Genomic DNA, 15,879 nt, shown 5'->3' with positions numbered 1-15,879 from the left:
TCAGGTTTTATAAGGAACAGGAAAACGACAAAGATTAGAAATACAATCACCTAATCAGCATCGCAGAATTGAGAGCTTTTGGAACTATGTGGAATTGCGCTGGCCTTTCCGAGTTATAAGTGAGAATTCATTTTAAGGCAGCGAGATCAAGCAAATGTTCATAAAATTTTCACATTACATTAATGGCATTTGGCAGACGCTCTTATCCAGAGCGACGTGTTTTTTATTAAAATACAACCGCTTTACTTGGAAAAGACTGGCTTATGGTGGAACAAACACGATTAACCTAGTCTCTATTTCAATGTATTTATTCGCAATACATGGTTCGTCAAACTTGTACATATAGATGCAATACGGCGTATTGGCATCTCCCGGGAAAATTGAATCAAATATGCCATTCTGAAGAATAGATGCGACATTTTTCCAGTGTTTACGGTACAGTTTTAATACCATCACGCCTCATCCGCAGGCATCCGGAAGTAATTGTTGTTCCCAGCGAAATACCCTGTATTTTGTTTGACGACATTCACAACAATACAGTACACGTCTCTGACTGGTAATCGTTATTGTCCTACAATTGAGAGAATCTCTCCTTAAGATATCGTTGATGCCAAGGGATTCGGTTTGGCCACTACAATGTCGAATCGCGTTTTGCATAAACAGTTGGCGTCCATCATGGAAGTCTTGGCTAATACAGCAGTGGCTGAAATCTGCAAAGTCGTAGACGATGGCTATGCGGTTTTACGTTTGGAAATGTCCCAAAGCAAGAAGGAGAACGACGCTCTCCGGCGGAAATTACGGATAATGGAGCTGCGGGTGGCCCATGGATGTACAGAGAAAGCAAAGATGCGGGAGAGTCCTGCACATTCTCGATCGGACGTACCTCGCCTCTGCAGCGAAATAAAGGGAACTACAGGTTGGCTAATTGACACGTCTGCTCGCCTAAGTAAATCACTAGTTAACACACACAAAAATTTCGGCAAGGATCTTGAAATGTGTTTACGTTCTTTGTATGTAGGAGTGAGACTAGTTTCTGACGTCGACACTCGCGTAGGGACTTCATGGTAGTGGTACGACATTCACCTAGCCTAGCAGAATCACGCCGATATAGTCAGCTATGCTTGCTAGCTTATTTTGTTTGAGCAGTTGGTTAACTGATGTGGACTACCGGTATGTATCCATATGGCCGGCCGTAAATTTTATTACCACATATTAAAGAGCACCGTTTGTTTACATTAACTCACAACCAGCCATGAGTGTGTTAATTGCGAATGATTTATAATGACAAGAAACTCACCTGCGAAAATGGTTTTCTGTAAACATTTTATAGCAGGCTTCTTATGAATGAATACTCGAACAACTGTCAGTCATATTTACTTATTTTTAAATATTAAAATATCATAAAGAATAACGTACAATCGAGCCGCCTTGTAGACATATATATTTATCTTATTTGACCATCAAGTCGTGCCTTAACTAGCCATTCTCAATTTATATTTATATTCAGGCTCACTATGCCACACTGTAAACTATTTGTTTCTCCCAATTAAAAACATGTTAAGCAACTGATTACAACAGCACTATTGCAGTTCGCTCAACTTTCAAGGTTATGCGGATTACAAATTCTAAGCTCTGGCGACAAGCCTTTTATCTTGGCGCAGCAACCATAAATTAATCAATCAATTAATCAGACAGACAGACAGACAGACAGACAGATGGATATGGGCATTACACGCTGTGATGTGGGACAGTTCTAAATTGATACTTATTGAACTATGGTTAATGGTTACCAGAGAAACGCTTAATTTCCCTTTTTATGAGTTCCAGAGGAGAGTTACTTCTCCCTGGGTCAGCGGGTGGTGGACAGCCCAAGGAGAGCAGGAGAGGGAAACGCTTTGGTGGACAATACCTCTCCAGTACATCCCAGCCAGGTCAGTGGTCCGCTGGTGGCTGGAAATCAGATCACACAATCCAGATTGGTAAAGATGTAGAAAAGCCATAGTGACCTGTGTCTTCTGAATGTCCTAAACTTTTAAATGTTTGCTCATAAAAAGCCAACTGAAGTCCAATTTTAACCAAACTTGATGAGCTTACAAGTGTGAGTCTGTGGGCACGTTCCTGTCTGTGATGAAACTATAAGTATGCTTCTGTTTTAATGTGTTTGAAACTCGTGAGTATTGCTGTCCAATCCGCTGTTACAGTGTGCAGACACAGAGGGAAGGACTGAATGGGTTCTTATAAAGGAGGAGAGAGTGGAAGAGGACAGAGACCCACAGGGAGAGATGAAAACTGAAGAGGAAAGTAAGTGCAAAAGGGTTCACAGTTTGTTACAGTTGAAAAGCTGTCAAAAGAACCAATAGTTTCATATGCCCTTCTGTATCTGAAGTTAGCCTATTACTGTTTGTTTGGGAAAACTTCAACATTTTACCACCACCTCTTTCTGTACAAGTTGGCTCCACAAAGTCACCATATATGCCTTTTGGATAAATCAGTGAAGAATTGCTTGAAGTCTGATTTAAACAGCCTTCTCATGTTGGCTGGTCTCTCTGGCTGTTTTTGGAGAATTATTGGTGTGTTTTAACGTGGGCAATACCTTTATTTCTTCTTCAGAATCGCATTTTCTTTATTCTTCCACATGCTCAGTTCTGTATTCTTGGAAGTTGTCTCTTGACCATTGAAACCAAACATTAGCTGCATCTACTGAAATTTCATTAAAGGGAATTGTCAATGAAATTAATATAACAATACTCTGTGGGCATTGTAAGTGATAATCCACGATGAAGTGGTGTGCTATCGAAAAACAACGGCATATGCCATTTGGGAATATTGGCTAACGGGGGTAAAGGAGGAGGCTACGTGGCCGGTGGAGCGGGGTAACATCTTTTTGACACCTCAGCTGCGTTCAAGATGGCAAACGGTAGCTAACGTAGCACGAACATATTCAAACTTTTTTCTGTTCCCCACAAACGTTAGCTAACTGGCGGAGAAAAGCACCAGAAACTATTGTCTCCGGCTTGAACCGACTGTATATAAGCAGAGAAGATATAAGAAGTGCAGGATCTCAATATCTGGTGGGTCTGTAGAATTTGTGATCATATCTGATCATGCAACAGTTGCCACTAACTCGGCAAATGTCTTCATTGTAATTGGTACTTGAACATGTTTTACTTCTCACCTTTCTCCAGGAGCTGAGGAGTTGAGGGCAGGCAGCAGGGAAAAGCGTCCCGTTCAGGAAATGCAGAATAAAGCAGCGAATCACACAGAGGAGCTCACTGAGCAGCACAGGACCAGACGCGGTGTTTGGGAGGTCAGTGGACTGGAACCTGCTCTCAAAGCAGAGGGACAGAGCGAGTGTGTGGAGACGCTCCAACACAGAGGAGCTGAACACAGGGCAGGAGGACTCAACAGTCTGGACTCTGAGTTTGTCATGTTTGAAAGGCCAGGCCAACTGGGGTCCTACTGTACACGAGGGGGCGCTGTCGCAGAGACGGAGGATCCGTGCTGCTCTTACTCTACAGAAACGGCAGCACAGAGCCTGTTTCACGCAGAGCTGCGGTCGGTCTCGGTTGCAGCGGAAGCGATTGGGACTGGGAATAGTCTTTTGTTAGGAGCTGTTGAGGCAAAGTCAGGAGCTGCACTGGCCCAGTCTGTCTCCTGTCAGGTGGAGGACGAGACGCACACTCTGTGGAATCAGGACAGTAGTTGTGACGGAGGCTTCATGCCTTACGGTCTTTATAACTTAGATGCGAAGACAAAAATGCAACCGGACACTAACAGCAGCTTGTGTTCCTCATACGCGCAAATGCACGCACGAGAGAAACTGTTCATTTGCACTTTCTGTGGGAAGGGTTTCAACCGCCCAAAAAAGCTGGAGATACACCGGCGAATACACACAGGGGAGAAACCGTTCAGCTGCCCACTCTGTGGAAAGCGGTTTGCCCAGTCGTGTAACCTAAACAGGCACAAGATCGTTCACACGGGAGAGAAACCCTTCAGCTGCGCGCAGTGTGGGAAGAGGTTTACTCAGTCCTGTCATCTCAAAACACACCAGAGGGTTCATGCACGGGGGAGACTGTACAGTTGTACCAGATTCTCGGAAAAAAGGACCCTGAGAATTCAGCAGCATAGAAAACACACTGGCATGTGAATTCTTGTATCATCAAGTAATTTGCCGTAAAAGTCAAACCTGATTATTGTATAAATTATGAATATTAATCATCCACATCACATTTGTGCAAATTCTTCTGTATTCGAACTGCATACAGAATTAAATTGAAGTTGCTCTTTCTCTGAAAGCATGCACCACGCCTATATTATCTCCCAAACAAAGACATGCTGAACTTCATTATAGATGAAGAAACTAGTGAATTGGTTAAAGAATATCCAAAATGGCTGCCAAATCAGAGATCAGGCTTAAGCTTTTTGTATATTTCTGTTTTCCAGCTGTTTATATTTTAACTTATTTATCAGCTTCCAAAAATAAACAAAATAATGTGAAACGCCATACAAATGCCATTCCATTTCTGCATTTTCTCCCCTTCTTAATTTCAATAATTTCCCCAGTATGGATTGCATTTGACAATTCACATATCGAATGCCAATTCCTTTCATCGTCAAGACTGAACTATTGATACAATATCATGTAAGCAGGCATGTTAATTTAACACCATTAAATGGAACATAATTTATTCTCCCTAAATATGTTAGAAGTTGTATTTTTTTTTAAAGAAATGTTGTCCAGAATCAGTGAAATTCTGTTGGTATCTTAAATTGTCACTTTGCAGTTTGAAACATGACATGTTATCAACGTATCACTGAAAATGATCGGTAGTAAATATGAACCCATGTTATGTTAACGGAACCTGCGTATGTCACTGTACCACCAAAAGGAAAACCATTAAACACTTAAGATTGTTCTGTGTGGCTGTTGTTCCTAGATTGTGTATGACGTTTGTCAGACTCAAATAAAACTTTACAAAAAGGAAAAAAAAAGATTTTGTTGAGCCAGACTTCCTGAGTTGTTTGGTTTAAGTGACCTTGCACTGAGCCTAGACACGGCTGTGTCTAACTGCAGTCACTAACGGAAAAGAGCGTCACCTCTGCCACAGCCCCCTCACAGAGTCACTCCCTCACAAAGACTCTTACTCATTGTCTGCTTGGTAGATGCAGCTTACGTAGGTGCCCGGATGCCTACTGATAACTAAAGTCTCTGATGACTGTATTTTGAGCTTGTAAGCACCAAATTGGGCTCCATGCTGTTTGGATGGCTGCTTTTTTTTTTTTTACTGAACAAATCATAGCTCCTGTTTTTATTGCCAAGTGTTTTTTTGTGTGACAGCCAATGACCTCATACAGGTCAGTAGTAAGAAGCCAATCGATGAGCCTGGCCGCTGTTTGAGTCTGGCTCCCCTGCCAGCCGTTATCCAGAGTGACTTTCACGGCTTTCATGGCCTAATTCATTGAATTCAGCGAAGCTGGAATATGAGTTAAACACATTTTAATCTGTGTGTGTGACCCAGGCCTGCTTTTCGTGCAACTGACTAGAAGAACACAGTTTAAGAGGTTGACCATAATTAATATGGCAGCACAGTACAGCAGGCTTATCTTTATGTTAATCAATATAGGCCCCTTCCTGCAGAAACCAGGCTGCTGATCTGAAGGCAAATGATGGGCAGACGCATGCCTGGCCTGGTTTGAGAGTGACCTGATTTAACCTTGGTCTAATTTAAACTTGGCCTGGTTTCAGCTGAGCCTGGTTTAAGCTTGGCCTGGCTTACGAGTGGCCTGGTTTAAACTTGGCCTGGATTGAGAGTGAGCTGGTTTAAACTTGGCCTGATATGAGCTTGGCTTAATTTAGACTTGGCCTGATTTGAGCTTGGGCCTGGTTTGAGTGTGGCCTAGTTTTAAGCTTGGCCTAGTTTAATCATGGCCTGGTTTGAGCCTGGCCTGATATAGCTCTTTTGGGTTCTCACACATTGGGTTCTCAGTTCCTCCTCCACGGCTTTGCAGTTATAAGGACTACCCCCTTGTCCAGGTTACAGAGCCTGTTAACTCCCTGCTGCCTTAAAACATAGCCAGTCATGGTCTTTCTTACAATGTACAAATACAAACATTCAGTTAATCACATTTCCGACATCTGTGTTCAGTAATTCAATTATTACAATTATTAATCCGTAGCTGTAAACCTTTTTACAGCATGAACCGTTCCCTCACTAGCCGTTAAAGGCAGCATTGCTTCTCCATGTTGTCTATGTTTATAGACGCCCAAAGAGTCTGGGCTCAGCTGAATTCCATGTTCCTCCGTTACAGTGTGCAGACACGGAGGAAGGTAGGACCAAGCCGCTTCTCATAAAGGAGGAGAGACTCAACGAGAACATGAGGAACCCCGACTACCAGGGGGAGCTGCAGAACAGGGACAAGAGTAAGTATGGGGGCCAAGCTTCTGTATATATGCTTGTCACATTGGATAATTTGGTTTAACATAGGTATTTAAATGCAGCGGTACCTTAAAGTGTCAGTCCTTAATTTTCATATTAAAACACGACGGGAACACTTTACTTGAACCCATCGACATACGGCTGACATAATGATGTCATACACATGACACAATAGCTGTCCTAAATTGGCATAACAGATTATACAAGTTTGTCAAGTGTCATGAAACTGACATACCTTTATCAGTAAATGTTCCTCTTCAGACGTTTCTTTTGCTCCATCTGAGGTTGATCACTACAGTTTGATGGATTAGTAAAAGTCTTAGGCTGGATATTCTGATTGGTGAAATGCTGAGTGCCTCCAGCACATGGTCGCCCATATTCATTAAACCTGATTCATTCAAATGAATACAGTCATGGATGGAGCAAAAACCAGGACTATCCCAGGCACTCCACGACCCTGGTTGCATACTCATGGTTTAGCACATACAAGATGGAACATGTGCTGTGTAAATGGTGATTATTGAGCCTTGTTAAACATTGTGCATTTGTTCCAGCCGTTCGTCCTGTGGGGAGGTCGTGTGACGGAGCTGAAGGACCTCTCGTTTCGGACACGCGAGAAACTCCTGACGGTGCTCCCAGAACCAGACAGGAGGTTTGGGAGGTGCACGGGCACGAGACCTCCCTCAAGGTTGAGCTGGAGACTAACAGCGTTACCAAGGCGCTCCGTCACAGAGGAGCTGAACACTGGACAGGAGAACTCAACGGTCTGGACTCTGAGTTTGTCATGTTTGAGAGTCCAGGCCAACTGGGGTCCTACTGTACACAAGGGGGCGCTGTCGCAGAGACGGAGGATCCGTGCTGCTCGTACTCTACAGAACCGGACGCGGATGGTCTGTCGTTTCACTCCGAGCTGCAGACGGGTTCTCCGGCAGAGGAACAGAGAATTAACGGTCTGCCCTCTTTACATTTAAACCCAAGGGGTATGACTGACTCGGTTAACTCTTTACAATTAAACACGAGGGGTTTTACCGATGCCATGCCAGGACCGGCCCTTAAAAAACACAGACTTTACAAAGAAACCGCGGAGACCGCTCAGCTGGACCACGCTGGCACCCTGTACCCCAGCCACGCCCAAATGCCTGGGAGGGAACACCAGGCCACCCAGTCACATTCCAAACCTGAAACGTCCATGAGGAAGAGGTTCTCCTTCTGTGGCCTCCAGGGCCCTAAGAACAGCTGCAGAATGGGCACGGGGGAGCGGCTTTTCATCTGCACCTACTGCGGGAAGACGTTCTCCCGGCCGAGAAATCTGGAAACCCACCTGAGGGTCCACACCGGGGAGAAACCGTTCAGCTGCACGCAGTGCGGGAAGAGCTTCAGTCAGCTGTGCAGCCTGAAGACGCACCTGAGCGTGCACACGGGAGAGAGACCCTTCCGCTGCGCGCAGTGCGGGAAACGCTTCGCTCAGCCCGGCTATCTCAAGAGGCATCAGACGGTCCACACCGGAGAGAAACCGTTCAGATGCACACAGTGTGAGAAGAGTTTCTCCTTTTTAAGCAATCTCATCAGGCACCAGGGTCTACATGCAGGAGGGAAACCGTTCACAGGTAGCCTGTGAGAGAGGTTGGCATGGCACCAAAAGAGATGCATTCATCAGTGTCATAGCTGAAACTATTTCACAATGCTGTAATCTGCACTAAATTGAGTTTGTATGGAGAATCTCCGCTTAAAATTTCATTTAGTCTTGGACTAGATGTAATCTGTGTCTGTGAGACTGGGCCTATATATTGTAACAGCAGGCATCTGGCGAGTCTTGGGGGAGGGGTGGCTGTGCACTGAAGACTCTTTCACTGTTAGCTGTTTGGCTGCATCCCTATAATTATTAATTATCAACACTTCCTGCTGCTGCTGTGAATTGGACAGGACTTCACTTCCCATGAACGTTTGTTGTGAGAGTAAAGTCACAGGCTGGCAAAGCATGTGGGCTCACCATGTGAAGGGCACTTACCTTCGACTCGCACACAGAGGAAACAGTTCCAGGTTTCTGACACCATCGTAAGTGATCATTTACCATTATTCTGGTAAATGAGGTACTAGGTCCATCCTTCAGAAGCCACATGTGTTCCTGCGGCTGTTCCTGCGGGGCCAGATTCTTTCGGGTCGTCAGATACTCAAATCCAGCATTGCTTTGCTTCCATCCTCTCTGCTCATCATCTCCAGGAGAGTCCTGGCTGGTTAGAAGGGTTTTTGGTGCTGTATTACAGTATACAGTGTCTGTTGCCATGGATATGGTACTGTACAAACATGGGGTTGAGTATGCAGTGGGGTCAGACCATAACAGGAAAAAAATGGATTGTAGTGTGAGTGAGTGAGTGAGTGAGTGAGTGAGTGAGTGAGTGAGCGAGCGAGCGTGCGTGCGTGCGTGTGTGTGTGTGAAGTATGGGGACTGAAAAATAAAACTGCAAACCGATGAGTAACTCCGGTCCCTATTTACCAAAACTAACTGAGCCGGGCTGGTCTGCAAAGGTTTACCAGGTACAGGGCAGCTTTGAACTCTGAGCTTCAGAACTTTTAATCCACAGGCTGCGATCAAGAGTCCAAATAGTGTACCTCAGATGGGTACCCAGGGTCACCTTAAAAAATAATAAGGAAAAATAACAAAGCAAAATAACAACTAGTGTCCCGCCGGAAGGATGTGTGATCTGGGTGGAATACTAACAAACCGGAGTCACTATATGGTGAGCAGTGGGGCAAGACGAGAGCCACAGTTGGGGCGAGGGAGCAGGGTGGAGCAGGAGTGAGCAGGGTGGAGCATGAGTGAGCAGGGTGGAGCAGGAGTGAGCAGGGTGGAGCCTGAGTGAGCAGGGTGGAGCAGGAGTGAGCAGGAGTGAGCAGGGTGGAGCATGAGTGAGCAGGGTGGAACAGGAGTGAGCAGGGTGGAGCAGGAGTGAGCAGGGTGGAGCCTGAGTGAGCAGGGTGGAACAGGAGTGAGCAGGAGTGAGTAGGGCGGAGCATGAGTGAGCAGGGTGGAGCATGAGTGAGCAGGAGTGAGCAGGGTGGAGCATGAGTGAGCAGGGTGGAGCATGAGTGAGCAGGAGTGAGCAGGGTGGAGCATGAGTGAGCAGGGTGGAACACGAGTGAGCAGGAGTGAGTGGGGCGGAGCATGAGTGAGCAGGGTGGAGCATGAGTGAGCAGGGCGGAGCAGGAGTGAGCAGGGCGGAGCATGAGTGAGCAGGGTGGAGCAGGAGTGAGCAGGAGTGAGCAGGGTGGAGCAGGAGTGAGCAGGGCGGAGCAGGAGTGAGCAGGGTGGAGCAGGAGTGAGCAGGGCGGAGCAGGAGTGAGTAGAGCGGAGCATGAGTGAGCAGGGTGGAGCAGGAGTGAGCAGGGTGGAGCATGAGTGAGCAGGGTGGAGCATGAGTGAGCAGGAGTGAGTAGGAGTTAGCAGGGTGGAGCATGAGTGAGCAGGAGTGAGCAGGGTGGAGCAGGAGTGAGCAGGGTGGAGCCTGAGTGAGCAGGAGTGAGCAGGGTGGAGCAGGAGTGAGCAGGGTGGAGCAGGAGTGACAAACAACAAAATGGACTAAGGTAAGAATCAGAGTCAAATAGAATGAGGCACTGGTCAAACACAAAATATATAACAGACCAACCAAATGTTTGTTCTGTCCTTAACTTCCTTCATTACAGGGGACTCTGGTTCAGCTTCCAGTCCTCTAGTTCCCTTTCCATTTTTTTTATATATTTGACATTTCAGTGCTTCAGAAGGCACCCTGATTGTATCTTCTCCATGTGTCAGATTACTGCTGGGGGGTTTATTCCTGATGCAGGGATTAGTCATGCCATTCTGCTGGGGCCAGGCATCTTCATAATCTGTATTCTTAATGGAGATTAATTCCAGTTTTCAACAGATATCCCAGTGTTTCATAGTACAGTTTTTCCAGAGTAAACATGTTAAAATAGTTGGGGAAATCTTTAAAACTGTTTATTTTAAATCTAAATCTATGCATATATCTATATTTAAAGTGCAATCATGACCAATAAATGCATGCCTGTGTTTAATGATTTTATCCTTTTATTTATTTTACTACTTTTTCCATTTTTGAATAAAACTCTGTGTGTGTGTGTGTGTGTGTGCGTGCGCGCGCGCGCGCGCGCATGTGTGTGAATACATACACACATGTACGTTATCATACGTTATCATGCATTTGCATTTACATATATTTTAGAAAGTCAAATAAATCCTGTTGGTTTCTATTTCTTGTGTGGAATGATAATTGTGCATTTGAAAAATGTTGTACCTAAATACCCACAGTAAGTTTATGTTATTTCAGATGGTATTAATGTTTTTTGATGTTATGTATTTTTAATTTAGCAACTCCTTTTTAGATTCTGTAACAGTTTGGTAATTTGAACATGCGATGAAATGGTGCACTAGCACAACCATCAATACATTGGATATAATGAACATAAAAAATATATTTAAAAACACACACACTTTCCAAATGTTCTCGAGCAGTGTGTAAACAAACATTGGTAGTACTGGATAGATTTCTACCCAATACTGAAACGAGTAGGCTAACCAGTTTGGCAATTTGATTGTTTTTCCTTGAATTCATCAGGACGATTCCAGGGAAGTACGAAACAAGTCGCGGTAGAATATTGTTTTGTGTGGGAGTGAGTCACGGGATCCAAATAGTAATAAACAAATCATTCCAAAACCAAAACAGATTTTAAATCAACGTTTGTAAAGGCTTTTTAAGATAACACGATATGACCGAATGTTGCACACTTTCGATGTCTAATTTTAAAATAATAGAATATGACCGAGAGTCGCAAACTGAATGTCTAATTGCGCCCGGTTTCCACATGTTACGGTAATATTAATATCCGTCACTATCACCGCTTCTGCAGTCCGGAAGTAAATGCTGTATCGGCAAAAAAAACTATTCTCCGTCGCTTTCTATTAACGTGAGACCCTGGGACGTCAATTTGTAATTCGTCGACTGTATCAGTCTGTAGTTTACGTGCATATACTACACAAAGCATCTCACAAATATTCCGTGCCGTGTGGCGTACAGTACAATGGCGATTATTTTTCATAAACAACTGGCCTCCGTTATGGAGGTGCTAACCGCTGCCGCAATATCAGAAATAAGCAAACTTGTAGATGATGGTTATGCGGTTTTACATTTGGAAATGTCGCAGTGTGTGAAAGAGAACGAAGCTCTGAAGAGAAAATTGCAGACGATGGAGCTGCGGGTTTCACGAGCGCGTCGAGAGAGAACAGAGAGCTCTACACATTCTCGCCGTTTAGAGGTGCAAGTTTGCCCTGAATCCAGAAGAACTAAAGGTGGGATATGTAGTATGCGCTGTGCCCCAAACCTTGTGAAGTTACATTATTTTCTCTAAAATTATTAACAGAGGCTACACGGTTTTTTTTATATAACATAACTTCGTAAACCAATCAAATAGCAGGACCTTACATTAACATTGGATCTTCCCTTGGCCAATCATTTAAATAGAGATAATCTGGTATTGGCACTGGTGTGATTGTAATCATACGGTTGTATCTTTAGGTATTTCTTCAGTTTCAGACAGTTGTTTTCAGACTTTTGGGGAGCAGGTGGCTGGCTGTCCGCACACAGGTGGACGGACCACACCTGTACCTGACGATATCGCTCCTGAGCAACCTGCAATTTCATCACCCCAGGTAAACTGACCTGCCCAGCACACATCAGCTCACACTTAGCTGGCTGCTCCTTGCCAGGTTAAACTAAACCCATGTAATTGCCTATGGTGAGATATTTATCTAGCTATAGGTTTGTCTAGATCTACCTCTGTTTTGCTAAATCATATTCAGCACTTTAGTTATTTTATATATGTCATTAACTGATAGTTTTATCCAAAGTGACTTCCAGTTGATTAGACTAAGCAGGAGACAGTCCCATCTGGAGCAATGCAGGGCTAAGGGCCTTGCTCCAGGGCCCAGCAGCTGTGCAGATTTTATCGTTGCTACACCAGGGATGGAACCACCGACCTTGCAGCCCCCAGTCATGCACCTTAACCACTAGGCATTTACTGCTAGTTGACAGCAGTCGTTTTAAATTTGCTTTAGAAATACACTTAACTTGACTTCTCCCCTGGTTACAGTGTGCAGACATGCAGGAGGGAAGGACTGAATGGGTTCTTATAAAGGAGGAGAGTGTGGAAGAGGACAGAGACCCACAGGGAGAGATGAACTCCAGGGAGGAGAGTAAGTGATATTTGCTTCACTCTTGTAGATAGGCGCTGTGAATCGGCTTACATCTCTGAAGGAGTTGTTATTCTTTAAAACCATGTTAGGTAGTGCTGTGCACCATTTGCTTTTCACCATTTCATTTGATCACTTTAATCCAGTTGAATTTTAATGCAGATGTTTTGTTCTCAGTCTTCCCTCCAGGAGCTGTGGAGTGGAGGGCAGGCAGCAGGGAAAAGCGTCCCGTTCAGGAAACGCAGAGTAAAGCAGCGAATCACACAGAGGAGCTCACTGAGCAGCACAGGACCAGACGCGGTGTTTGGGAGGTCAGTGGACTGGAATCTGCTCTCAAAGCAGAGGGACAGAGCGAGTGTGTGGAGACGCTCCAACACGGAGGAGCTGAACACAGGGCAGGAGGACTCAACAGTCTGGACTCTGAGTTTGTCATGTTTGAAAGGCCAGGCCAACTGGGGTCTTACTGTACACAAGGGGGCGCTGTCGCAGAGACGGAGGATCCGTGCTGCTCTTACTCTGCAGACACAGCAGCACAGGGCCTGTTTCACTCAGAGCTGCAGTTCAGCCCTACAAATGATGACACTGGTCATAGCAGTCTATCGTTGGATTCCCATGACGTGAAACCAGTGGTACCGGCAGACACTATGTCCGTTAAAATGGAAGCAGACAGTCTTCCCGCCTGGAGCAGGAAGCCCGTGTCGGAGATGGTGTGCACGGAGCACAGGCACCACGCTGAGGCTGGGGGGCGGCAGGCAGGGCGAGCTGGTCCTGTCTTCACATCGCGTCTGCCGCCCCATGAAACGGCACCGCAGTCCAGTCCGGAAGGTGCGAGCGGGACCGCGCTCTACGGGAAGCAGAGCGCCGCACCGAAAGCCTTCCGGCCTCACCGCAAGGTCTGCACGAGAAAGAGGAAGTTCATCTGCAAATGTTGCGGGAAGGGTTTCCCCCGTGCGAAGGAACTGGAGATCCACCAGAGAGTGCACACGGGGGAGAAACCGTTCGGCTGCACGCACTGTGGAAAGCGCTTCACCCAGAAGTGTAACCTTAAAACGCACCTGAGCGTTCACACCGGGGAGAAACCCTTCCGTTGCCTGCAGTGCGGAAAGCGGTTTGTCCAGTCGGGTTATCTGAAGGCACACCAGAGGGTCCACACGGGAGAGAAACCCTTCAGCTGCACCAAATGCGGGAAGAGGTTTGGCCAGTCGTCTTACCTGAGATCCCATCAGAGTGTCCACACCGGGGAGAAACCGTACAGCTGCGCACATTGTGGGAAGTGTTTCACTCGCTCCTGTCACCTGAAGAGGCACCAGAGTGTTCATGTGCTTGGGAACTGCACCGACCTGAACTTGTTTTGACGAAGCTTTGCTCTGTAAGTCATTCAGGATGAAGGCATGTGCTAGACAAACGAAGCAGAGGTAACAGTGTTAGCTCCATCGTGTGAGGAAATTAAAGTTTTATAAGTGGTTTCTATAATGGTGCATCGCCAGGACAGAGCCCAATGACTTGGCAAAGGAAGCAAATCTTTTTCTTTCTTTTTCTTGTAAAACAAACCATCACCCCATAAAACACATGCTAATAACTCATGCTGGACAGAAACACTCTTCTCCTTTAACTCTGGGGAATTGTATGCAGGCTGGGCCACCTAGATCAGATTTTACACAACAAAGGTTTGGTGCCAAAGCATTTTTTGTTCCCCTGCTGCCCTCATTAAATAGTTGAAAGTGACTCACTGTAGGTTCTGTTGCATGCACATTATTTCTTCCAGCTTCACAGCGGAAGCTAATAATTGAAGCAGTACCACGCTGCAGTTCTCTTCATCGTGAGGAATCACCAAACCTATGACAGGTTTTCGGGGACTATTTTACTAGGATTTTTCTTTTTGCCTTCGGTATCCTATTTCCTATGAAGGAAAAATAATTATTGCCTTAGTCGTTCCAAATAAACATTTTCTGAATTGATACAGATGGATCAGTCGATTAGTTACTTAAAGCACAAGAAGATAAGTGGGCTTCAAGCAAAAGAAGGTTTGTTTCTCACATGGCTCCATGTCTGTGAAAAATTGTTCATCAAGTTGAATTTTTGTGGGGGGGGGGGGTCAAAGTGGAGAGGGTTAAGTGTTGATTACACTACAAAAAGATTTGTATGAATATCTGAATTATATCTATACATTTATTAATCCATGTTTATGTACTGTTATACTTTGGAATGATTTAATACATATCTATAATAATCAAAGTCTAATGTATAGTTTCCATACTGTCGGTAACGGTGTGTTATTTCAAAGCTAAACTTAAAAATGCATATTTGAACAGCTAAAATGTATATGGATTATTAGTAATATCCAGTGAGTTGTCAGTTTATTTGTTTGAAAGACTGAGATGTATCTATTACATGCATCCATTAATATCCTGAATCATTGACTGAGTTCAGCTCTTGAAATGCTTATAAGCTTGCGAAGCTCAATGCTGTAATTGTCCAATGCATTGCATTACATTACATTACATTACATTACATTACAGTCATTTGGCAGACGCTCTTATCCAGAGCGATAAACTGGGAATAATGTGTTGAAAACCCCAGAGGGAAGTACGGTTCCAAGTGCTTGAGTGATCACATCGATAAAAATTGGAGCCCTTGTAGAATAATCAGATAAACTGACCAAGAGGTAGCAATACCACAGTTTTGGCAACTAGAACACTATGAATAGTCAAATAATTATGCGCAAGTGTCACCATTACAGCATGTAGCAAACACCTTGTGGTCAGTCAGTACACGTCAAGTCACTGACACGGTGACTACGGCACTCAGGTCATAGTGTGGAGTGCTGAGAAGCAGCAGCAGAGATGTGCCTGGCCAGAGAATGCCAGAGAGTGGCAGCAACGGAACTTGCTTACACTGGTTTGAAAAGGTCTGATGGTAAAAACCATGGAAAAGAAGAAGAAGAAGAAGAAGAAGAAGAAGAAGAAGAAAAAAAGGAAGAACTCTGCTTTTGGTCCCTTTAGCAAGGCCCTTACTTGCTCCAGGTGCTTAACTGTTGAAACACATTCTCTATGGGCCTTCCCTGATTAAATAAATTGATTAAAGGGGAAAAGGGGCAGTTGTCGGTAAGTAAAGAAAAGATTTGTAAGTTGTGAAACTGCCTCACCACGAGAAGAGACACCATGAATTACATCTTAAATCGTGCCAAACTGTCACCAT

At 44.9% G+C, this 15,879-nt stretch overlaps 2 protein-coding genes across 5 annotated transcripts; both read left to right on the top strand.

Annotated features, from left to right (window-relative positions):
- The first annotated feature begins 84 nt into the window (after window positions 1–84).
- LOC133130097 (zinc finger protein 135-like) lies at window positions 85–10,584 on the top strand. 3 transcript variants are annotated; one of them, XM_061244349.1, is made up of 6 exons: window positions 85–916; window positions 1,822–1,931; window positions 2,202–2,301; window positions 3,186–3,307; window positions 6,310–6,421; window positions 6,992–10,584. In XM_061244349.1, exons 1-6 carry the CDS (start codon window positions 637–639, stop codon window positions 8,053–8,055), a joined length of 1,788 nt encoding a protein of 595 aa, XP_061100333.1. In that variant the 5' UTR covers window positions 85–636; the 3' UTR covers window positions 8,056–10,584. The 3 variants fall into 3 exon arrangements, with proteins under 3 accessions (XP_061100333.1, XP_061100335.1, XP_061100334.1); XM_061244351.1 differs by having other exon boundaries at window positions 85–1,170; window positions 1,828–1,931; XM_061244350.1 differs by having other exon boundaries at window positions 1,828–1,931; window positions 6,992–10,583.
- Window positions 10,585–11,405: 821 nt separating this feature from the next.
- LOC133130099 (zinc finger and SCAN domain-containing protein 2-like) lies at window positions 11,406–14,740 on the top strand. 2 transcript variants are annotated; one of them, XM_061244359.1, is made up of 4 exons: window positions 11,406–11,781; window positions 12,008–12,141; window positions 12,582–12,684; window positions 12,871–14,740. In XM_061244359.1, the coding sequence occupies exons 1-4, from the start codon at window positions 11,514–11,516 to the stop codon at window positions 14,034–14,036; spliced, it is 1,671 nt and encodes a 556-aa protein (XP_061100343.1). In that variant the 5' UTR covers window positions 11,406–11,513; the 3' UTR covers window positions 14,037–14,740. The 2 variants fall into 2 exon arrangements, with proteins under 2 accessions (XP_061100343.1, XP_061100342.1); XM_061244358.1 differs by having other exon boundaries at window positions 12,859–14,740.
- The last annotated feature ends 1,139 nt before the right edge of the window (window positions 14,741–15,879 follow it).

This window comes from Conger conger, chromosome 6 (assembly GCF_963514075.1).
Source record: "Conger conger chromosome 6, fConCon1.1, whole genome shotgun sequence".
Lineage (NCBI taxonomy): Eukaryota > Metazoa > Chordata > Actinopteri > Anguilliformes > Congridae > Conger > Conger conger.
The sequence above is the reverse complement of the archived record's forward strand: the minus strand, read 5'-3'. Positions and strand labels throughout refer to the sequence as shown.